The sequence below is a fragment of the Anomaloglossus baeobatrachus genome, chromosome 8 (assembly GCF_048569485.1).
Source record: "Anomaloglossus baeobatrachus isolate aAnoBae1 chromosome 8, aAnoBae1.hap1, whole genome shotgun sequence".
NCBI classification, from domain to species: Eukaryota; Metazoa; Chordata; class Amphibia; order Anura; family Aromobatidae; genus Anomaloglossus; species Anomaloglossus baeobatrachus.
Genome location: NC_134360.1, coordinates 154,928,925 through 154,954,715, shown reverse-complemented (window position 1 = coordinate 154,954,715; position 25,791 = coordinate 154,928,925). Strand labels below are relative to the sequence as shown.

At 46.9% G+C, this 25,791-nt stretch overlaps 1 protein-coding gene across 1 annotated transcript in view; it reads left to right on the top strand.

The window, feature by feature from the left end:
- LOC142249313 (fibronectin type III domain-containing protein 7-like) overlaps positions 1–22,922 on the top strand; it is a 65,842-nt gene extending 42,920 nt beyond the window's left edge. The window contains exons 11-13 of the mRNA XM_075320946.1: positions 9,228–9,515; positions 18,530–18,754; positions 22,628–22,922. Coding sequence (XP_075177061.1) covers positions 9,228–9,515; positions 18,530–18,754; positions 22,628–22,653 — 539 coding nt within the window. The 3' untranslated portion in view covers positions 22,654–22,922. The remainder of the gene's footprint in view (positions 1–9,227; positions 9,516–18,529; positions 18,755–22,627) is intronic.
- The last annotated feature ends 2,869 nt before the right edge of the window (positions 22,923–25,791 follow it).

The window sequence follows — 25,791 nt, the reverse complement described above, 5'->3', positions numbered from 1 at the left end:
ACGCACACTCAGACTCACACTCAGACTCACACGCACACTCACAATCACAATCACAATCACACTCAGACTCAGACTCACACTCACACTCAGACTCAGACTCAGACTCACAATCACACTCAGACTCAGACTCACAATCACACTCAGACTCAGACTCAGACTCACACTCAGACTCACACTCAGACTCAGACTCAGACTCACACTCAGACTCAGACTCAGACTCACACTCAGACTCAGACTCAGACTCACACTCACACTCAGACTCAGACTCAGACTCACAATCACACTCAGACTCAGACTCAGACTCACACTCAGACTCACACTCAGACTCAGACTCAGACTCAGACTCAGACTCACACTCACACTCACACTCAGACTCAGACTCAGACTCAGACTCAGACTCACACTCAGACTCAGACTCAGACTCACACTCAGACTCAGACTCAGACTCACACTCACACTCAGACTCAGACTCAGACTCACAATCACACTCAGACTCAGACTCACACTCAGACTCACACTCAGACTCAGACTCAGACTCAGACTCAGACTCAGACTCACACTCAGACTCACACTCAGACTCAGACTCAGACTCAGACTCACACTCACACTCACACTCAGACTCAGACTCAGACTCACACTCACACTCAGACTCAGACTCAGACTCAGACTCACACTCAGACTCACACTCAGACTCAGACTCACACTCAGACTCACACTCAGACTCACACTCACACTCACACTCAGACTCACACTCAGACTCACACTCACACTCAGACTCACACTCAGACTCACACTCAGACTCAGACTCACACTCAGACTCACACGCACACTCACACGCACACTCACACTCAGACTCACACTCAGACTCACACTCAGACTCACACTCAGACTCAGACTCAGACTCAGACTCACAATCACAATCACACTCAGACTCAGACTCAGACTCAGACTCACAATCACAATCACACTCAGACTCAGACTCAGACTCAGACTCAGACTCACACTCAGACTCACACTCAGACTCAGACTCAGACTCAGACTCAGACTCAGACTCAGACTCAGACTCACACTCAGACTCAGACTCAGACTCAGACTCAGACTCAGACTCAGACTCACACTCAGACTCACACTCAGACTCACACTCAGACTCAGACTCACACTCAGACTCACACTCAGACTCACACTCACACTCACACTCAGACTCAGACTCAGACTCAGACTCAGACTCACACTCAGACTCACACTCAGACTCACACTCAGACTCAGACTCACACTCAGACTCACACTCACACTCACACTCAGACTCACACTCAGACTCACACTCAGACTCACACTCACACTCACACTCAGACTCACACTCACACTCACACTCAGACTCACACGCACACTCACACTCAGACTCACACTCACACTCACACTCAGACTCACACGCACACTCAGACTCACACTCAGACTCACACTCAGACTCACACTCAGACTCACACTCACACTCAGACTCACACTCAGACTCACACTCAGACTCAGACTCACACTCAGACTCACACGCACACTCACACGCACACTCACACGCACACTCACACTCAGACTCACACTCAGACTCACACTCAGACTCACACTCACACTCAGACTCACACTCACACTCACACTCACACTCAGACTCAGACTCACACTCAGACTCACACTCAGACTCACACTCACACTCAGACTCAGACTCAGACTCAGACTCACACTCAGACTCACACTCAGACTCACACTCAGACTCACACTCAGACTCACACTCAGACTCACACTCAGACTCACACTCAGACTCAGACTCACACTCAGACTCACACTCAGACTCAGACTCAGACTCAGACTCACACTCAGACTCACACTCAGACTCACACTCAGACTCACACGCACACTCAGACTCACACGCACACTCACACTCAGACTCACACTCAGACTCACACTCAGACTCACACGCACACTCAGACTCACACGCACACTCACACTCACACTCAGACTCACACTCAGACTCACACTCAGACTCACACTCAGACTCACACTCAGACTCACACTCAGACTCAGACTCACACTCAGACTCAGACTCAGACTCACACTCAGACTCACACGCACACTCACACTCAGACTCACACTCAGACTCACACTCACACTCAGACTCAGACTCACACTCAGACTCACACTCACACTCAGACTCACACGCACACTCAGACTCACACTCACACTCAGACTCACACGCACACTCACACTCAGACTCACACTCAGACTCACACTCAGACTCACACTCAGACTCACACTCACACTCAGACTCACACGCACACTCACACGCACACTCACACTCAGACTCACACTCACACTCAGACTCACACTCAGACTCACACTCAGACTCACACTCAGACTCACACTCAGACTCACACTCAGACTCAGACTCACACTCAGACTCAGACTCAGACTCAGACTCACACTCAGACTCACACTCACACTCAGACTCACACTCAGACTCACACTCACACTCAGACTCACACGCACACTCAGACTCACACTCAGACTCACACTCAGACTCACACTCAGACTCACACTCACACTCAGACTCACACTCAGACTCACACTCAGACTCACACTCAGACTCACACGCACACTCAGACTCCCACTCAGACTCACACGCACACTCACAATCACAATCACAATCACACTCAGACTCAGACTCACACTCACACTCAGACTCAGACTCAGACTCACAATCACACTCAGACTCAGACTCAGACTCACACTCAGACTCACACTCAGACTCAGACTCAGACTCACACTCAGACTCAGACTCAGACTCAGACTCAGACTCAGACTCACACTCAGACTCACACTCAGACTCAGACTCAGACTCACACTCAGACTCAGACTCAGACTCACACTCAGACTCAGACTCAGACTCACACTCAGACTCAGACTCAGACTCACACTCACACTCAGACTCAGACTCAGACTCACAATCACACTCAGACTCAGACTCAGACTCACACTCAGACTCACACTCAGACTCAGACTCAGACTCACAATCACACTCAGACTCAGACTCAGACTCACACTCAGACTCACACTCAGACTCAGACTCAGACTCACACTCAGACTCAGACTCAGACTCACACTCACACTCAGACTCAGACTCACACTCAGACTCAGACTCAGACTCAGACTCAGACTCAGACTCAGACTCACACTCAGACTCACACTCAGACTCAGACTCAGACTCAGACTCAGACTCAGACTCAGACTCAGACTCAGACTCACACTCAGACTCAGACTCAGACTCAGACTCACACTCACACTCAGACTCAGACTCACACTCACACTCACACTCAGACTCAGACTCAGACTCACAATCACACTCAGACTCAGACTCACACTCAGACTCACACTCAGACTCACACTCAGACTCAGACTCACACTCAGACTCACACTCACACTCACACTCACACTCAGACTCACACGCACACTCACACTCAGACTCACACTCAGACTCACACTCAGACTCACACTCACACTCACACTCAGACTCACACGCACACTCAGACTCACACTCAGACTCACACTCAGACTCACACTCAGACTCAGACTCACACTCAGACTCACACTCAGACTCACACTCACACTCACACTCACACTCAGACTCACACGCACACTCACACTCAGACTCACACTCAGACTCACACTCACACTCACACTCACACTCAGACTCACACGCACACTCAGACTCACACTCAGACTCACACTCAGACTCACACTCAGACTCACACTCAGACTCACACTCAGACTCACACTCACACTCACACTCAGACTCACACTCAGACTCACACTCAGACTCACACTCAGACTCACACTCACACTCACACTCAGACTCACACTCAGACTCACACTCAGACTCACACTCAGACTCAGACTCAGACTCACACTCAGACTCACACTCAGACTCACACTCAGACTCACACTCAGACTCACACTCAGACTCACACTCAGACTCACACTCACACTCAGACTCACACTCAGACTCACACTCACACTCAGACTCACACTCACACTCAGACTCACACTCAGACTCACACGCACACTCACAATCACACTCAGACTCAGACTCACACTCACACTCAGACTCACACTCAGACTCACACTCACACTCAGACTCACACTCAGACTCACACGCACACTCAGACTCACACTCACACTCAGACTCACACGCACACTCAGACTCACACGCACACTCACACGCACACTCACACTCAGACTCACACTCAGACTCACACTCACACTCAGACTCAGACTCACACTCAGACTCACACTCACACTCAGACTCACACGCACACTCACACTCAGACTCACACTCAGACTCAGACTCACACTCAGACTGACACTCAGACTCACACTCAGACTCACACTCAGACTCACACTCACACTCAGACTCACACGCACACTCAGACTCACACTCACACTCAGACTCAGACTCACACGCACACTCACACTCAGACTCACACTCAGACTCACTCAGACTCAGACACACTCAGACTCACACTCAGACTCACACTCACACTCACACTCAGACTCACACTCAGACTCACACTCAGACTCACACTCACACGCACACTCAGACTCACACTCAGACTCACACTCAGACTCACACTCAGACTCACACGCACACTCAGACTCACACTCAGACTCACACGCACACTCACAATCACACTCAGACTCAGACTCACACTCAGACTCTCACTCAGACTCACACTCACACTCAGACTCACACTCAGACTCACACTCAGACTCACACTCAGACTCACACTCAGACTCACACGCACACTCACAATCACACTCAGACTCACACTCACACTCAGACTCACTTTCAGACTCATACGCACACTCACACTCACAATCACACTCAGACTCAGACTCACACTCAGACTCAGACTCACACTCAGACTCACACTCAGACTCACACTCACACTCAGACTCACACGCACACTCAGACTCACACTCAGACTCACACGCACACTCACACTCAGACTCACACTCAGACTCACACTCAGACTCACACTCAGACTCACACTCAGACTCAGACTCACACTCAGACTCACACTCAGACTCACACTCAGACTCACACTCAGACTCACACTCAGACTCAGACTCACACTCAGACTCACACTCAGACTCACACTCAGACTCACACGCACACTCACACTCAGACTCACACTCAGACTCACACTCAGACTCACACTCAGACTCACACTCACACTCACACGCACACTCAGACTCACACTCACACTCAGACTCACACGCACACTCACACTCACACTCACACTCAGACTCAGACTCACACTCAGACTCAGACTCAGACTCACACTCAGACTCACACTCACACTCAGACTCACACGCACACTCAGACTCACACTCAGACTCACACGCACACTCACACTCAGACTCACACTCAGACTCACACTCAGACTCACACTCAGACTCAGACTCACACTCAGACTCACACTCAGACTCACACTCAGACTCACACGCACACTCACACTCAGACTCACACTCAGACTCAGACTCACATTCAGACTCACACTCACACTCACACTCACACGCACACTCAGACTCACACTCACACTCAGACTCACACTCAGACTCAGACTCACACTCAGACTCAGACTCACACTCAGACTCAGACTCACACGCACACTCACACTCAGACTCACACTCAGACTCACACTCAGACTCACACTCAGACTCACACTCACACTCAGACTCAGACTCACACGCACACTCACACTCAGACTCACACTCAGACTCACACTCAGACTCACACACAGACTCACACTCAGACTCAGACTCACACTCAGACTCACACTCAGACTCACACGCACACTCACACTCAGACTCACACTCAGACTCACACTCAGACTCACACTCAGACTCAGACTCACACTCAGACTCACACGCACACTCACACTCAGACTCACACTCAGACTCACACTCACACTCAGACTCAGACTCACACGCACACTCACACTCAGACTCACACTCAGACTCACACTCAGACTCACACTCAGACTCACACTCAGACTCACACTCACACTCAGACTCACACTCAGACTCACACTCAGACTCACACGCACACTCACACTCACACTCAGACTCACACTCAGACTCACACTCAGACTCAGACTCACACTCAGACTCACACTCACACGCACACTCAGACTCACACGCACACTCAGACTCACACTCAGACTCAGACTCACACTCACAATCACACTCAGACTCAGACTCACTTTCAGACTCACACTCAGACTCACACGCACACTCACAATCACACTCAGACTCAGACTCACACTCAGACTCACTTTCAGACTCACACGCACACTCACACTCACAATCACACTCAGACTCAGACTCACACTCAGACTCACACGCACACTCACACTCAGACTCACACTCAGACTCACACTCAGACTCACACTCAGACTCACACGCACACTCACACGCACACTCAGACTCACACTCAGACTCACACTCACACTCAGACTCACACTCAGACTCACTCACACTCAGACTCACACTCAGACTCAGACTCACACTCACACTCAGACTCACACTCAGACTCACACTCAGACTCAGACTCACACTCAGACTCACACTCAGACTCACAATCACACTCACAATCACACTCACAATCACACTCAGACTCAGACTCACACTCAGACTCACTTTCAGACTCACACGCACACTCACACTCACAATCACACTCAGACTCAGACTCACACTCAGACTCACTTTCAGACTCACACTCAGACTCACACTCACACTCAGACTCACACTCAGACTCACACTCAGACTCAGACTCACACTCAGACTCAGACTCACACTCAGACTCAGACTCACACTCAGACTCACACGCACACTCACACGCACACTCACACTCAGACTCACACTCAGACTCACACTCAGACTCACACTCAGACTCACACTCAGACTCACACGCACACTCACACGCACACTCACACTCAGACTCAGACTCACACTCAGACTCAGACTCACACTCAGACTCAGACTCACACTCAGACTCACACGCACACTCACACTCAGACTCACACTCAGACTCACACTCAGACTCACACTCAGACTCACACTCAGACTCACACTCAGACTCACACGCACACTCACACGCACACTCACACTCAGACTCACACTCAGACTCACACTCAGACTCACACGCACACTCACACTCACACGCACACTCACACTCACTAACACTCAGACTCACACGCACACTCACACTCAGACACACTCACACTCAGACTCAGACTCACACTCAGACTCACACTCAGACTCACACGCACACTCACACGCACACTCACACTCAGACTCACACTCAGACTCACACGCACACTCACACGCACACTCACACTCAGACTCACACTCAGACTCACACTCAGACTCACACTCAGACTCACACGCACACTCAGACGCACACTCACACGCACACTCAGACTCACACTCACACTCACACTCAGACTCACACTAAGACTCACACTCAGACTCACACGCAAACTCACACGCACACTCACACTCACTAACACTCAGACTCACACGCACACTCACACTCAGACACACTCACACTCAGACTCAGACTCACACTCAGACTCACACTCAGACTCACTCGCACACTCACTCGCACACTCACACACACACTCAGACTCACACTCAGACTCACACGCACACTCAGACTCACATGCACACTCAGACTCACACGCACACTCACACTCACACTCAGACTCACACTCAGACTCACACTCAGACTCACACGCACACTCAGACTCCCACGCACACTCAGACTCACACACACTCAGACTCAGACTCACACGTACACTCATACTCACACTCAGACTCACACTCAGACTCACACTCAGACTCACACGCACACTCACACGCACACTCACACGCACACTCACACGCACACTCAGACTCACACTCAGACTCACACGCACACTCAGACTCCCACGCACACTCAGACTCACACACACTCAGACTCAGACTCAGACTCACACGCACACTCATACTCATACTCACACGCACACTCACACTCAGACTCACACTCAGATTCACACTCAGACTCACACTCAGACTCACACGCACACTCAGACTCACACGCACACTCACACGCACACTCACACGCACACTCACACGCACACGCACACTCACACGCACACTCAGACTCACACGCACACTCACACGCACACTCACACGCACACTCAGACTCACACTCAGACTCACACGCACACTCAGACTCACAGGCACACTCAGACTGAGACTCACACGCACACTCATACTCACACTCAGACTTACACTCAGACTCACATGCACACTCACACTCAGACTCACACGCACACTCACACGCACACTCACACGATGGAGCACGATGGGGAGTGCGCAGCATGGGGGATGGAGCACGATGGGGAATGCACAGCATGGGGGATGGAGCACGATGGGGAATGCGCAGCATGGAGGATGGAGCACAATGGGGAGTGGGGATGGAGCACGATGGGGGGTGCGCAGCATGGGGGATGGAGCACGATGGGGGGTGCGCAGCATGGGGGATGGAGCACGATGGGGGTGGACCACGATGGGGGGTGCACACCTTCCCCCAAAACACACACACACACTGCCACACACGCATTGCACAACACACCACACACACACTGGGAACCACAAACACCGCCCTACACAGACACCCACACACACAGACAACGCCGCAGACACACAACACCCAACACACAAACACCGCGGCACACACAAATATATGCACATACCGCACAACACACACATTGCACAAAACATACCTCCCCCAAAACACACCACACCCACACAAACCGCGCAACACACATACACACAACGCTACAGACACACAGCGCTCCACAAATAACGACACACAACGCAACACACAAACAACACCGCTCTCACCCCCCGCTACACCCAGACAACACCCAGAACATGTACAGCCCCTACACAAACACTTGGTAACTACACACAACAACATCTATATATATAACAAAAATCATACATTAACTACACAATTCTAGAATACCCGATGCGTAGAATCGGGCCACCTTCTAGTAATCTTTATATACCAATTATTCAATAGAACGCCACCTTTAGTAACATGCGTCAATTTCTTTTTCTTATTTGTTCAGTCCCTTGCTCTCCAAGTGAAGTGGAGACGTCAATATACCATGGTAGTGTAAAACCTCAGGAAGTGGAGATAACCTGGAATGGGAGTCACTGTGGCTCCGATTATATGGCCACAATCCAAGGACAAATTGGAAAGGATCCAGAATCGGCGTTTCTTCTCAATTCCTACTGGACATCATACATGGACTTTTACATCCCTGTGCCATGTAGTTCAATGTATAATGTTACAGTAACTGCTCGGAACCCATCAGGACCCAGTGATCCGAGCGCTCCCATAGCGGGCTACACAGGTCAGTATGGTGAGATACACGAGCTTACATGTGTCATTTTTGGAGTGTATCATTGAGTAAACAAATATATCCAATAAACCTGAAAATAACATTTGTTTATTTGTGTGGAAAGTTACACTCCTTTATGCTTTTTAAGGAGCTGTCTTTCTAAAACCTGCATTCCACTGATCTGCCCAATAAACCTCATCCGATCTGGTAAATTATACTGTTGTACTGGGATTTTGGAAAGTTGGGTCTCTGTTCCATGCTGCTACCAAAAACAGAGACACATGAAGAGTTTCTTGAAGAGCAATTTTCCTTTTTTTAAAGAAATTGTCCAAGTTTAGAAAACCATGGCTGTTATCTACAGGGTGGGCCATAAGTATGGATATAAGTATGGATACAACCTGATAAAAAAAAGTTGAATTCAAAATGGCGGCTTTGCAGATGGCCGGCTTGGGCGTTACTAAGCCTCAAATGTTTTGATCCTCCCATGCATTTTTTCAGACTTATGGCCCACCCCGAGTGTATCCATACTAATGGCCCACTCTGTACAATAAACAACCAACGGTCTGTAGGTTGTCTGTGATACTAGAGCTAAGCTGCAATACCACATACAATCTGTAGATAGGTGGGGTGCTATTTCTGGATAAAAGCATCAGGTTCAATGTGTCCCTTTATAAAGTGAGTTTGTCAGTAGAAAAGGAGCATTTAAGCCAAGCCCAGGCGCACAGGCACCCAGTCTGAACAGTCCAGTGCACTTTCCCACCCCTTTGTTTAGCATCGATCTTCATCCGCCCTTTGCTGGATTTGCAGCTTTGACTTTACAGGAGTCAGGTAAGTTTGGTGAAAGATGGAAAACAAGTGTGTGATCAGCCAAGGTGCGCACAGTTTGAACAGTCATTTTGTGTTTAAAATCTCCCGGCTACAGTGAAGGAAATAATTATTTGATCCCTTGCTGATTTTGTAAGTTTGCCCACTGACAAATGGGCATGAGCAGTCTATAAATTTAAGAGTAAGTTCATTTTAATAGGGATGAGTGAATGTATTCGCCACTATTCGGTATCCGACAGATAACAGGCTATTCGCACCATTCGCTATCCGACGAATAAAACAGAATCCGCTCCGATACTTTCAGTTTCATTTCTGACTTCCTGGCACCTGTTTTCCATCCAATGAACACATCTGATGTTGCTTGCTTTCACAGTAACGTCGCAGCCATCTTTGTTGTGGTGTTATTGTGATTGGATTGGCTGCACAGCGTCATAGGGGCTATATAAGCTAGCGGCCATTTTGTGAACACGCAGTCATTGGGTAGCTGGCAGTGTAGTTAGACTGTATTGTGTGCGGGAGAGCGTTCATAGATCCAACTAATAAATAGTCCATCTAAGGGCTGAAGACAGTGTCCAGTAGCTGCTAGCAGCTCCATAAATCGCCAGACCGCAAATCTGTGAATGTGGACCCAGCTATAGGGCCAGTGACAGTGCAGTGCCTTGTTGCGCTTGCACTGCATTTTTGTTGCGTTCTGCATGCTTTTTTGACAAACAGAATGCAGGTCTTTCGGTCTCTCTGTCTGTCGGTGTCTCTCTCTCCCCCCTCTCTCATACTCACCGATCACTGGCCGGCACTGCACAGTTGTCACAAAGCTCTGGCGGGCTCTCCTGCTTTTGCAAATTCCGACCGCTCATTATGCCATCTCGTATTCACTGTTTCCCCCGCCCACCGGCGCCTATGATTGGTTGCAGTCAGACACGCCCCCACACTGAGTGACTGCTGTAGTGCAGTAAAATAAATAAATATTTAAAATAAAAACGGCATGTGGTCCACCCCAATTTTGATACCAGCCAAGGTAAAGCCACACGGCTGAAGGCTGGTATTCTCAGGATGGGGAGCCCCACGTTATGGGGAGCCCCCCAGCCTAAAAATATCAGCCAGCAGCCGGCCTGGAATTGCCGCATCCATTAGATGCGACAGCCCCGGGACTCTAGCCGGAACATCCCGAATTGCCCTGGTGCGGTGGCAATCAGGGTAATAACGAGTTAATGGCAGCCCATAGCTGCCACTAAGTCCTAGGTTAATCATGGCAGGCGTCTATGAGACACCCCCCATGATTAACCTGTAAGTGAAAGTAAATAAACACATACACCCGAAAAAATCCTTTATTTGGAATAAAAAACAAAAAAACCCACCCTCTTTCACCACTTTATTAAAATCACCAAATACCCCTCCAGATCCGGCATAATCCATACAAGGTTCCACGACACATGCAGCTCTGCTACATGAAGCTGATAGGAGTGGCTGTAGAACACTGCGGCTTGCTGTAAGCTCCATACAGCAACTGAAGTGAGTCGCGCTATCAGCGATGACATCAGGTTACCCGCAGTCAGCTGGAGTCCTCCACCTGAGAGTGGTGGCCGCGGCCACCACTCTCAGGTGGAGGACTCCAGCTGGCCGGGGGTAACCTGAGTGATGGCACCACTGATCGTGTGGCCCACTTCAGTCACTCAGGGGATTTGCGGTCCCCGGTGAGTCCTTCACCTGTGATCGTAAATCAGGCCGCAGCACACAGACAGAGCCGCGCGATGACAATGAAGTCGGTTGAAGTTCATCCGAGTTCATTCAGATTGCGTGGCTCTGTCTCGCAGCCAGCCATGCTCCATGCCCTATGGGGATGTAGCAGAGCCAATTGGAACCGCACTGTCAAAAATGCATTCAAAATGCATCCAAAACGCAGCGTTTTGGATGCTTTTTGAAACGCATATGCAGTGACAAAATGCTGCATTTTATTTGTCACACCAGAACACAACATGTGCACATACCCTTACTTTGGTTGGAGAGCTGTTCTGGCGACTACGTAAAAGCCGTGTGCTGTTCAGAGCACCTTATTCCAAGACACCAGAAATGCAGTCACGCACCTTCTACAGGCTGTGCCCATACTGTTTCTGCCTTTTCCCATCCATTTCAGCCTTTTCCTCAGTAACCACAGCTCGCCGTTAGGTCCAACGTGAAATTATTCGAGTTTCCCATAGACTTTCATTGCGCATCGAATATTCGCGAAGTCGAATAGTGGCGACCTATTCGGCGGATATTTGCGAAGTCGAATATTTTGGTATTCGATCATCCCTAAATTTTAACAGTAAGAGTTAGAATATTTAAAATAAAATCTAGAAAATCAGATTGTATAAATGATATAAATTTATTTGCATTTTACAGAGAGAAATAGTATTTGATCCCCTACCAACCATTAAGGCTATGTGTCCACGTTGCTTTTTACCTGCTTTTTACCTGTTTTTTTGCTGCTTTTTCAACTGCAGCGTTTAATGCCGAAATGGATGTGTTCTGCTTTTCAAGCAAAGTCTATGGGAATTTGGGTTTCTTGTGCCCACTATGCAGTTCAAACTGCAGCCTTTTTCTGGCAGAACTTTGGTCAAAAACTCAGCTTTGCAGTGCAAAACCCAAATGGCAAAAACAATTGACATGTCAATTGTTTTTGCCATTTGCGTTTTGAACTGCAAAGCAGAGTTTTTGCCCAAATTTCTGCCAGAAAAAGGCTGCAGTTTGAACTGCATAGTGGGCACAAGAAACCCAAATTCCCATAGACTTTGCTTGAAAAGAAGAACATCCATTTTGGCATTAAAAGCTGCAGTTGAAAAAGCAGCAAAAAAGCAGGTAAAAAGCAACGTGGACACATAGCCTCAGAGTTCTGGCTCCTAATAAACTCATTACCTGCATTACAGACAGCGGTCTTACATTTTCACCTGTATAAGGGCTGGTTCACACTAAGCGACAGCGACAACGAGGTCGCTGTTACGTCACCATTTTCTGTGACGTAACAGCGACCTTGTAAGTCGCTGTTATGATCGCTGCTTAGCTGTCAAACACAGCAGCCGAAGCAGCGATCATAACCGCGAGAGCAGGGAGCCGCGCACACTGCTTAGCGCTGGCTCCTTGCTCTCCTAGCTACAGTACACATCGGGTTAATTAACCCGATGTGTACTGCAGCTACATGTGCAGAGAGCAGGGAGCCGCGCACGCTGCTTAGCGCTGGCTCCTTGCTCTCCTAGCTACAGTACACATCGGGTTAATTAACCCGATGTGTACTGCAGCTACATGTGCAGAGAGCCGGAGCCGGCAGCACAGGCAGCGTGAGAGCTGCGGAGGCTGGTAACTAAGGTAAATATCGGGTAACCACCTTGGTTACCCGATGTTTACCCTGGTTACAGCTTACCACAGGCTGTCAGATGCCGGCTCCTGCTCCCTGCTCGCTTCATTTCGTCGCTGTCTCGCTGTCACACACAGCGATCTGTGTGTCACAGCGGGAGAGCGCCTTTGAAGAAAACGAACCAGGGCTGTGTGTAACGAGCAGCGATCTCGCAGCAGGGGCCAGATCGCTGCTCAGTGTCACACACAGCGAGATCGCTAATGAGGTCACTGTTGCGTCACCAAAACCGTGCCGTAGCAGCGATTTCGGTAGCGATCTCGCTATGTGTGAAGCACCCCTAAAAGATTCCTGTCCACAGAATTAATTAGTCAGACTCTAAGGCTATGTGCCCACGGGACTCTGTATCTGCGGATTTTTCTGCAGCTAAATCCGCAACATTCCCCCGGAATCCGCACCTTTTCATAGGTGCTGATTTTGTGCGGATTTGTCGCGGATTTGACGCGAATTTCGTTGCGGATTTTGCGATTTTTTTTTACATTTAATTGAGTAGGCAAAATCCGCAGGTAAATCCGCAACAATAGTTGACATGCTGCAGATTTTTCCGCACGGAAATCCGCATGATTTCCGCTGCGGAAAAATCTGCAGCGTGGGCACAGCATTTCCCAAATGCCATAGAAATGGCTGGGGAATAGCTGTGCTGCAGATTTCTGAAAAATCTGCGGCATTTCCGCGAGAAATTCGCGGCAAAATCCGCGCATTTTCCGCAGCGTGGGCACATAGCCTTACCTCTACAACATGGACAAGACCAAAGAGCTTCTAAGGATGTCAAGGACAAGATCATAGACCTGCACAAGGCTGGAATAGGCTACAAAACCATAAGTAAGACGCTGGGTGAGAAGGAGACAACTAATGGTGCAATAATAAGAAAATGGAAAAAATATAAAATGAAAGTCAATCGATATCGATCTGGGGCACCATGCAAAATCTCACCTCAGGGAGTATCCAGGATCATAAGGAAGATGAGAGATCAGCCTAAAACTACATGAGGGAACTTGTTAATGATCTCAAGGCAGCTGGGACCACTGTCTCCAAGAAAACCACATTACCCGTAATGGCTTAAAATACTGCTGTGCCCGGAAAGTCCTACTGCTAAAGAAGGCACATGTGCAGCCAGCCCATCTGAAATTTGCCAGTGAACACCTGGATGATTCTGAGAATGATTGGGAGAAGGTACTGTGGTTAGATAAAACAAAATTTGAGCTAGTTGGCATTAGCTCAACTTGCCGTGTTTGGAGGAAGAGAAATGCTGCCTATGACCCAAAGAACACCATCCCCACTGTCAAGCATGGAGGTGAAAACATTATGTTTTGGGGGTGTTTCTCTGATAAGGGCCTAGGACTACTTCATCGTATCAATGAGACAATGGATGGAGCCATGTACCATAAAATCCCCTGACGAAGCTGCCTGTCAGCGTAACGCGTGGGGCTCTCTCCACGGCCTCCTCTACAGCATATTTGCTTCTCAGCTCCTCCTCTATTCTCCCTTTATGTTGCATGCATATCCTTTGGCCACACCGGGCCCGGTGGGTAACTATGCTCCTTTTGATCATTTTTTGCTCTGACATCTAGCGCTTATGCGCCTTTTGATGCAGCTATCCTTGCTCACATCTCTACATCTGTGAGATCATGGCCATCTGTATGATTCCCCTGAGTTTGGCCTCTTTTGTAATTTAATCTGCTTTTGTCTGCACCTATCCATATACGCAATCACTGTTTTTGCAACCCCCTTTTTTTTTTTTTCTCTCCAGTACTACACTGACATAGCTTTTGTTAGCCTTTTAATTGTGTATAAGGGGCTCCTCTTACTACATGATCTCTAATATTGTGATGACTATATATTTCCATCTGCTGTCTGTCTGACCTAGGTCATACGCACAACGGTGCTGGGACACATTATTATTTTGTTTACTCTCAATGACTATGGTTATGATTTCATGTGTCCATGTATTAACCTTGGTTAAGTGTTCCCCTTCTTCCCTGTTCTGCTGGGAATTAACTCTTTAGGTGCTGACTACATATTATTGTCTGAATCCATCTTTGCAGGCCACTTATCATTATAATTATAATTGTAGAATTTATTGATACATATTTTGGATATTTTGAATCTATTTATTAGTACTCTTACTGATCTGTATCAATTGGATTATTATCCTGGAGCTATTGTATTACAAATTGAGGTCTTTTTGTGATTGTCTGTCCATTTTAAGTGATTTTAAAATTGTTTGTTTTTCTATTGACCCAATAAAATTATTATATATTACATTAATTCTTACTGTTACTCTTGATGTGCACCCGAGTTATGTGTGCCTTTTTCTCCCCTTGTGCACCATAAAATCCTGAGTGACATCTTCCTTACCTCCACCAGGACATTAAAAATGGGTTGTGTCTGGGTCTTCCAGCATGACAAAGACCCAAAACATACAGCCAATGCAACAAAGGAGTGGCTCAAAAGAAGCATATGAAGGTCATGGAGTGACCTAGCCAGTCTCCAGACCTTAATCCCTTAGAAAACATATGGAGGGAACTCATATGAAAACATATGTTGCTTCGAGTTGCCAAGTGACAGCCTCAAAATCTTAATGATTTAGAAATGATCTGCTAAGCAGAGTGGAGCAAAATTTCTCCTGACGTGTGCAACTTCATCATCAACTGCAAAAGACGTATGACTGCTCTGCTTGCTAACAAGGGTTTTGCCACCAAGTATTGTCTTCTTTGCCACAGGGATCAAATACTTATTTCTCTCTACAAAATGCAAATAAATTTATATAATTTATACAATGTGATTTTCTGGATTTTATTTTTGATATTCTATCTCTTAATATTAACCCCTTCAGCCCCAGAGCTTTTTCCATTTTTGCGTTTTTGTTTTTTGCTCCCCTTCTTCCGAGAGCTGTAACGTTTTTATTTTTCCATCAATCTTGCCATATGAGGGCTTGTTTTTTGTGGGACAAGTTGTACTTTTAAATGAAACCATAAGTTCTACCATATGGTGTACTGGAAAACAGCAAAAAAATTCCAAGTGTGGAAAAACTGCAAAAAAAGTGTGATGGCACAATAGTTTTTGGGATGTTTTATTCACAGTGTTCACTATATGGTAAAACTAATGTGTGGGAATGATGCCTGAGGTCGTTTCGAGTTTGTAGACACCAAATATGTATAGGTTTACTTGTATCTAAGGGGTTAAAAAAAAATCACAAGCTTGTCCAATAAAAGTGGCGTACGTTTTGCGCCATTTTCCGAAACCCGTAGCGTTCTCATTTTTTGGGATCTATGGCTCAGTGACGGCTTATTTTTGTGTCTCGAGCTGATGTTTCTAATGGTACCATTTTTACGCAGATGCTACGTTTTGATCGCCTGTTATTGCATTTTGCGTAAATCTTGCGGCGACCAAAAAACGTAATTTTGGCGTTTGGAATTTTTTTTCCACTACGTCGTAGTTAATTGATTTGATATTTTGATAGATCGGGCATTTCTGAACATGGCGATACCAAATATGTGTATAATTTATTTTTTTTAACCCTTTAATTTTCAATGGGGTGAAAGGGGGGTGATTTGAACTTTTAGGGTTTTTTTTATTTTTTAAAACTTTTTTTTACTTTTTTTTATTTTACTAGTCCCCCTAGGGGGCTATAGCGATCAGCAATCCGATCGCTCTGCACTATCTGCTGATCACAGCTATACATCTGTAAACAGCAGATACGGTCACTTCCTGCTTCACTGGCCTCCGGACCGAGAGAAAACGAAAGTGACTCGTTATAGCTGCAGGCATCATCACATGACCCTGTGCTACCATGGCAACCACCGAAAGTCATGTGATCACTCACGTGACTTCCGGTGGGGGCGGCGGTAAGTGAAAATCATGTCCGCGCGTATGTACATCTCGCTGCCAGACTTTAGCAGCGAGATGTAAGGGGTTAATGTTACGGGAGGAATGCGATTCCACTCGTAACATGCAGGCACACGTCAGCTGTTGAAAACAGCTGATATGTGCGCGGATCGCCGCATCCTGCCTGCGGCAGGGGGCGGGGCTTAACGTGACCCGCTCCATGACGGATAGATCCGTCCATGGTTTTGAAGGGGTTAAAATTAACCTACCCTTAATATTATATACTGTTCATGTCTTTGTCAGTGGGCAAACTCACAAAATCAGCAAGGGATCAAATAATTATTTCTTTCACTGTTCGTTCCCACAATGAGCTTTTCATGAGCTTTTGATGTTGCGAAATTTCTTCACCTATTATGTAAATTAGGTTACTTGCTTTTTTTCATTGGTTTTTTTGCATTTTTAACGTGTTTCTATCACAATTTTGATGCTGTCTTTTGTCTCTTTTGGGTGTGTCATATTTTAAATAAAGCTGCTTTGTTTTTTAGACTTCCTGGTATTTGGCTTTAACAAAACTTTATTGATATAGTTAGGTGCAGATTACATGCGTTTTTGATGTGTTTCTGCAGCGGAAACACACTAAAAACATACATTTTTTTACCTGTGGATTTTCTGCATTTAATACAAGTCTATGGGGAAAATCTGCACAGAAAACTTGGCGTACTCACAAGAGAGAATAACATGATGTGGATTTGAAATACGCACCACGGGTCAGTTTACACTGAGGAAAGAAATAAGCAGCGTGGGCAGGAGATTTCCATTAATCACATCCACTTTGCTGGAACTGTAAGACGCTGACTCATAAATATGCAGCATCAAAAACTCACTGTGGGAACATGGCCTAAGTATCCTACATTGTAAATGGAATTTCTGGCCCCGGTGATGGAATGATCCATGACTTGTAATGCGCTTGTGTTGTGTTATTCCACAGCTCCTTGCAGTCCCCAAGTGAAACCAATTGAACTAAAGGATGGAAAACTATTGATTTCATGGTACGAAACTCCATATGCCGATGAGTACAGAGTGGTAATGATGGAAAACAGCAATATCATTTGCACAACACCAGGACTTTCCTGTCAGGTCCCATTGTCTTCTAGCGCATTTCAAGTTATTGCTGTTAATCCATCAGGAGAAAGCCCTCCGGCGGACCTTTCAGGTAACATCTCCAAAACGTTATTACTCTTATTAGTCATATATTGTTTACTCCTTGGAAGTGCAGGTACAGTGCCTTGCGAAAGTATTCAGCTCCCTTGAATTTTTCAACCTTTTCCCACATTTCAGGCTTCAAATATAAAGATAAAAATTTTAATGTTATGGTGAAGAATCAACAAGTGGGACACAATTGTGAAGTGGAACGAAATTTATTGCTTATTTTAAACTTTTTTAAAATATAAATAACTGAAAAGTGGGGCTTTCTATATTATTCGTCCCCTTTACTTTCAGTGCAGCAAACTCACCCCAGAAGTTCATTGAGGATCTCTGAATGATCCAATGTTGTCCTAAATGACTGATGATGATAAATATAAGCCACCTGTGTGTAATCAAGCCTCCGTATAAATGCACCTGCTCTGTGATAGTCTCAGTGTTCTGTTTTAAAGCACAGATAAACCAAGGAACACATCAGGCAGGTCCATGAACTGTTGTGGAGAAGTTTAAAGCCGGATTTGGTTAGAAAAAGATTTTCAAAACTTTAAACATCCCAAGGAGCACTGTGCAAGCGATCATATTGAAATGGAAGAAGTATCATACCACTGCAAATCTACCAAGACCCGACCGTCCATCCAAACTTTCATCTCAAACAAGGAGAAGACTGATCAGAGATGCAGCCAAGAGGCCCATGATCACTCTGGATGAACTACAGAGATCTACAGCTGAAGTGGTAGAGTCTGTCCATAGGACAACAATCAGTCGTACACTACACAAATCTGGCCTTTATGGAAGAGTGGCAAGGAGAAAGCCATTTCTCAAAGATATCCATAAAAAGTGTTGTTTAAACTTTGCCACAAGCCACCTGGGAGACACCAAACATGTGGAAGAAGGTGCTCTGGTCAGATGAAACCAAAATCAAACTATTTGGGCACAATGCCAAACGATATGTTTGGCGTAAAAGCAACACAGCTCATCACCCTGAACACACCATCCCCACTGTCAAACATCGTGATGGCAGCATCATGGTTTGGGCCTGCTTTTCTTCAGCAGGGACAGGGAAGATGGTTAAAATTGATGGGAAGATGGATGGAGCCAAATACAGGACCGTTCTTGAAGAAAACCTGTTGGGAGTCTGCAAAAGATCTGAGACTGGGATGAAGATTTGTCTTCCAACAAGACAATGATCCGAAACATAAAGCAAATCTACAATGGAATGGTTCACACATAAATGTATCCAGGTGTTAGAATGGCCAAGTCAAAGTCCAGACCTGAATCCAATCGAGAATCTGTGGAAAGAGCTGAAAACTGCTGTTCACAAACGCTCTCCATCCAACCTCACTCAGCTCCAGCTATTTGCAAAGGAAGAATGGGCAAGAATTTCAGTGTCTCGATGTGCAAAACTTATAGACACAAACCCCAAGCGACTTATAGCAGTAATTGCAGCAAAAGATGGCGCTAGAAAGTATTAACTTAAAGGGGACTGATAATATTGCGCGCCCCACTTTTCTGTTATTTTTTTTTTTTCTAAAGTTTACAATAAGCAATACATTTCGTTTAATTTCACAATTGTGTCCCACTTCTTGATTCTTCACCATAACATTCAAATTTTTATCTTTACGTTGGAAGCCTGAAATGTGGGAAAAGGTTGAAAAATTCAAGGGGGCCAAATACCTTCACAAGGCACTGTATATCTACACTGCTGAAAATCTGAAATGTCCTCAAACACCTGCATATTCAATCTCCAGACACGCTTTCTCTTAGAATCAAGCTTCATATCTTAGGCCTCATGCAGACGTCTGTGTGACACACATGTGTTATATTTGTTTATTTCATGGACCTGACACGTACCCATTATAATCTATGATACTATTCAAATGTCTGTGTGTTTTCACAGACCGCAAGTCCCTGCAAAACTCACGGAGATATGTCTGTTTGTAAAAGAGAATGTCACTCACCAGATATATGCTGTGTGAAAATGTATTTATTCGAGCTTGGAGGTTACATGTGCAGGGCGGGTAGGTGGGGAGGGAGAGCTAAACACGTCCGACGACGGCCGTTTCGCACTTACAAAGTGCTTCAGCTGGTCACCCTGAAGACACACTGATCCAAAACACTGATACCATTTTTTCACATGGTTGCACATGGACGTGTGAATGAGGCCTTAGGCAGTGCTATGGTGATTACCGATGTTAGTGCCTTCATCTGGAAGGTTATAGGTATTGTTTGGATTTGATAATCTCCCAGTATGTATAGGCCTCCAGAGGAAACTATAAGGTGCATGCTGCATTTAATCATTTTTGTTTAACTGGGAGACAAGAAGTACCTTTCCACATGCACTGTGATAACCTTTTTTCTTATTTAACCCCTGGAGTGATGCTGTAAATCTAGGTCCCCTGCCCATAGTCTTATACTCACCTTCTGGTGTCTTAGGCGGGCTTTGCACGTTGCGACATCCCAAGCCGATGCTGCGATGCCGAGTGCGATAGTCCCCGCCCCTGTCGCAGAAGCGATATGTGGTGATAGCTGGCGTAGCGAAAAGTATCGCTACGCCAGCTTCACATGCACTCACCTTGCCCTGCGACGTTGCTCTGGCCGGCGACCTGCCTCCTTATTAAGGGGGCGGGCCGTGCGGCATCATAGCGACGTCACACGGCAGGCGGCCAATAGGAGCGGAGGGGCGGAGATGAGCGGGATGTAAACATCCCGCCCACCTCCTTCCTTCCGCATATCCAACGGGAGCCACGGTGACGCCGGTAGGAGATGTTCCTTGCTCCTGCAACTTCACACACAGTGATGTGTGCTGCCGTAGGAGCGAGGAACAACATCGGACCGTTGTGTCGGCGTAATTATGGAATTCGCCGACGCTGCACCGATGATACAATTATGACGCTTTTGCGCTCGTTAATTGTATCATCTAGGATTTACACACTACGATGGTGAAAGCGACGCAGGAAGTGCGTCACTTTCAACATGACAGCACCTGCGATGTCGTAGTGTGCAAAGTACCCCTTAATCTGGTTTGGTTAGTCTTCTCCAGTTTATTAGCTGCAGCAGCTCCAGTGTTTCATGAAGCACACCCAAGGTCACATGTCAATACAAGTCAAAGAGAGCCTTGTCCTGACCTCGTTATGGCCTTCAAAAAACTTGTATTGAGATCTTGTTATGTAGTTCCTGACTTCCAGACAGTCAGAAGTTACGGTCACAAGACAGTGCCATGGGACTGGAGAGATACTGAAAAAAGGTGAAGACGCCAGATGGTGACTATATGACCGCGGGCAGAGGACTTAGACATCAGCGCTGTAACCCACCCTCCCACCTTGCTGGATTGGTGCTTTAAACCAAAGTTGGCAGGACTGGCTGACCATCTAATATGTATGGGAGCTCTTTACTTTCCCCTGACTGTTGAAATTGGCGGAGAGATGTATTGGACAGTTTCAATTCAAACATTTGATCCTTGTATTCTTCAGGGAGATAAACCCCTGCCACCGCAGTCTGACAGCTTCTCTTTGCTTTTCCCCCTTTGAAGATACTCAAGGAAATTTTTCATGCTTTTGGTGCCATTCTTCTTGTTTTCTCCAAATGCAGCATCTCGTAGGTGTAATGTTTTTAGATGCTTTCACTTAGGCTTCTCATAGGATAAAAATGCACCATTTAAAGTTAGTGTGTTAAACTCCACCACCCAAAGAAAAAAAACCTCTTGTAAAAAAAACAACATTCAATCATGGGCATGTTTTTTCAAGCCTGAAAAAAGAGCTGTAAAAATTGTAAAAATATCCATGTATGACAAAGAAATTGTTTACATTATTCCTAACTGTAAAATTATTAGTACACTCGCCAATACAATACTAACAAGTGTTTTGTTTGTTTTTTTTTGTTTCAGCTTATAATCAAGTGATCCAGTCATAATTTAGAAGCCAAGAACATTGCCCTCCATTGAATCTTTGCTTTACTGTTGCTATGAAGGAGATGATTAAACTATTGTGGAATCATATACTTGTGATCAATACTTTTGGATTATAAGTTTTAATTGTTTCAATCTTATAATGTATAGAAAACTCAATAAATCTTTAATTCAAGGCAAATGGTAGATTTTATGTAACATTAAAACAAGACTATTACATTAAGTGGGTTGTCCATCATTGCCAAAATCTTCAGATTGCTCAAAATCTGTTATATATTCAAATAAACCAAATAAGTTCTGTTTTTGTTGTATTCTATTGGTTCTTTATTGTTGACCCAATGTGGCACGTACACAGTTTATTACATGTGGCACTCTCACTTTTTAGATGTGTCAGAAAAGCAGAAACTACACTTCAAATGCGTTGTGCTAGTATCATGGCCAGCTCTGTATCTCCTGGCAGGTCAATCATCTTTTCCACTAGACATGTAGGCGCCAACTTTATCCTGCCAGTAATCCTACCACCCTCAACCAAAACCTTGTAGGCAGGGCTGTATTTGGCGTTCGTGCTGACCTAGGCACTTTAAGTGGTTGCATCCCTTACTGACACCGTAAAACTATGATTTTGTGAACGCAACATCTATTTAAGACGGATCTACTCTGTAACACACTTGAAAAAGTGCTAATCGCTATGAGAATGAAGATCAGCACTTGCTGCACATACGTTCAGTTTTATTTAGCTTCTTTTAACAGCTTAAGGTTTTCAAAGACACTAAGTGGTTAAAACAAGTAACTAAACCATTTTTTCATGCTGATGCCAACAAGAAGTTGCTGACTAGCGCCTAATACAATTTCAATTTAAAAAAGATGCCAGTGTTTCTTAACCTGTCCTCCGCCTGAAAAATTCAATAGATTCACAGTTGTGTAAAGGCCATGGTGTCCACATACCCTAACCATTCACATTCCCTTCAGATAGTAGTTAAGGTGCACGTACACAGACTACAGTTGGCTGAACCCGGAGATATCAAATATAGACTGGAGGAGCAGAAGGAGGTATTACTGCGTTGCCCGTGACAGGAAAAATACAAAAAAAACCATTTTTGTATAATAAAGCACTGATTTTATTTATACGCGTTTCAGGAGTCTGAGCCTCATTCTTCACGAGAGGAATCACTCTGATTCACTCTGATCCCCACTTATATACTATGACCGCCACACTGCCCCCTAATAAACTAAAACGCCACATTGTCCTCCCTTATAAACTATACGCACCACACCTTCCTCAATTATGAAATATGATCTGAACACTGAGGGGCACCGCAGCCAAATTTGAGATGCTGCCCCCTGACTGCAGGCCCCCTATGCTAATTTTTAGGAGGTTTTCCTCCCCTGGAAAGACACTGACCCCGCTCCTGTGGTATGACCGGCTCTTGCCCCGCCTCCCGGATATATGTCACCGCGCTGCCCAGCTTTTGGTCTTTCTGCTCCAGGACCCGGACTTGTTTGGGCGGCCGGTGGCGTGTACCCGCTCCGGGAGGCGGTAAGAGAGCTATCAGCAGGGAGGGAAGCGTTTTGCCCACGGTGCTTTAGCTGTGAGCAGCTCCCTCCCTCCCTGCTGAGGCACAAGCGACATGTGCCGGTGAGTGGTGTTCTCAGGGAACTACCCGCCCGCCGGTCCGCTTGTGCTCGCCGTCCGTCACAAAACCCCATCAGCAGGGAGGGAAGCGTCCTGCTCACGATGCGGTTGTGAGCGGCTTCCTCCCTGCTGAGGCACAAGCGACATGTGCCGGCGGGCGGCGTTCTGAGGGAACTACCCGCCCGCCAGTCCGCTTGAGCCCGCCGCTAAGTTTGAAAAAGAGCGCAAAAGCGCTCTTTGCTTATGGCGCCGCCCACCCCGCCGCCCTGCCACCGCCAGCGGGGGGTACGGGTGCAGGCTGTGAGCCGGCGCGGTCCCTGACACAGCACAGGTGGAAGCGCTGCAGCGGTGGAGCCGCCGGCTTTGTGGGAGTTTTGGGCTATGTGCCCATGTGTGCGCTCTGCATCGCAGCTAAAAGGTGCGCTTCAGAGCGCAGCTGAAAAGCTGCGTTCTGGGTCGCATGGTGCCTGCAGAGAACGTGCGCTCTGCATGCTGTCTCTCCCTATAGACAGCATGCAAACCGCACGGAAGAAGTGACATGTCACTTCTTAGAACGCAGCGATTCGGGCAGCAGCCAAATCGCTGCGTTCTAATATGCCACGTGCGCACGGCTCCTGCACAGTCTCCATAGACTGTGCAGGGGACACAGGACGCATGCAGTTGCGCTGCGGTGCAGATCGCAGCGTAGCTGCATGAAAACACGCAACGTGGGCACATGGCCTAACAGACCCTGTGCCCCTGCCCCCTCCACCGCCCTGTCACCGCCGCTCTGTCACCGCCGGTACAGGAGGGCGGGGAGATTGCGGGGGCAGGCTGCGGATGGGCGCAGCCTCTGATGCAGTGCATATTGGAGGCGCGGCAGTGGTGTATGCGCTGACTGCAGAAGTCAGCAGAATCCCCCCATCCCCTATTGGTATCCCCCAGAAAACTTAATAAAAAAAAAAAAAACAACTTATAAATAAAATAATTAAAAAAAAAAAAAGCTGCTAGTCATGGAGGAGCTAGGGGTCACCTGGATATCCCGGCAAATGGGGTGAATTAAGGGTATGGTCAGGCCTCACTTCAACTGTGCAGGTTGGGAGGGGGGGGGGAAGGTAAGCTGAGACATGTGCATTGGCAGTATTGCAAGAAGTTGCCAGCAGGTGGCATAGCCTCCACCTGCTGATACCCCACCTCCTTCACTAGTGCCAGTGATTTTCACCCCCCTTTAGGGGTCGGCATAATACCTTAGGATGAACAACCCCTACTCATTTGACCCCACTCATTTGAACAAACCCCCCACCTCTTCCCCCCCCTTCCGTGGGTAGCGGCTTTGACCGGACTCTGTCCTCTTCACCTGGGGATCTGCACGGGCGCTGGGGCTCCGGGCGTCGTGAGTGTCATAGTAGCAGGGTCACATGTGTAGATTTAGATCCCCTTTTTCTTCAGACTAAGCCCCGGTGCGGTCCCGCGGTGGGATGAAGAGCATCTGAGTATACATTGGCCTGGACAGCGGAGTTGCTGTTGGAAT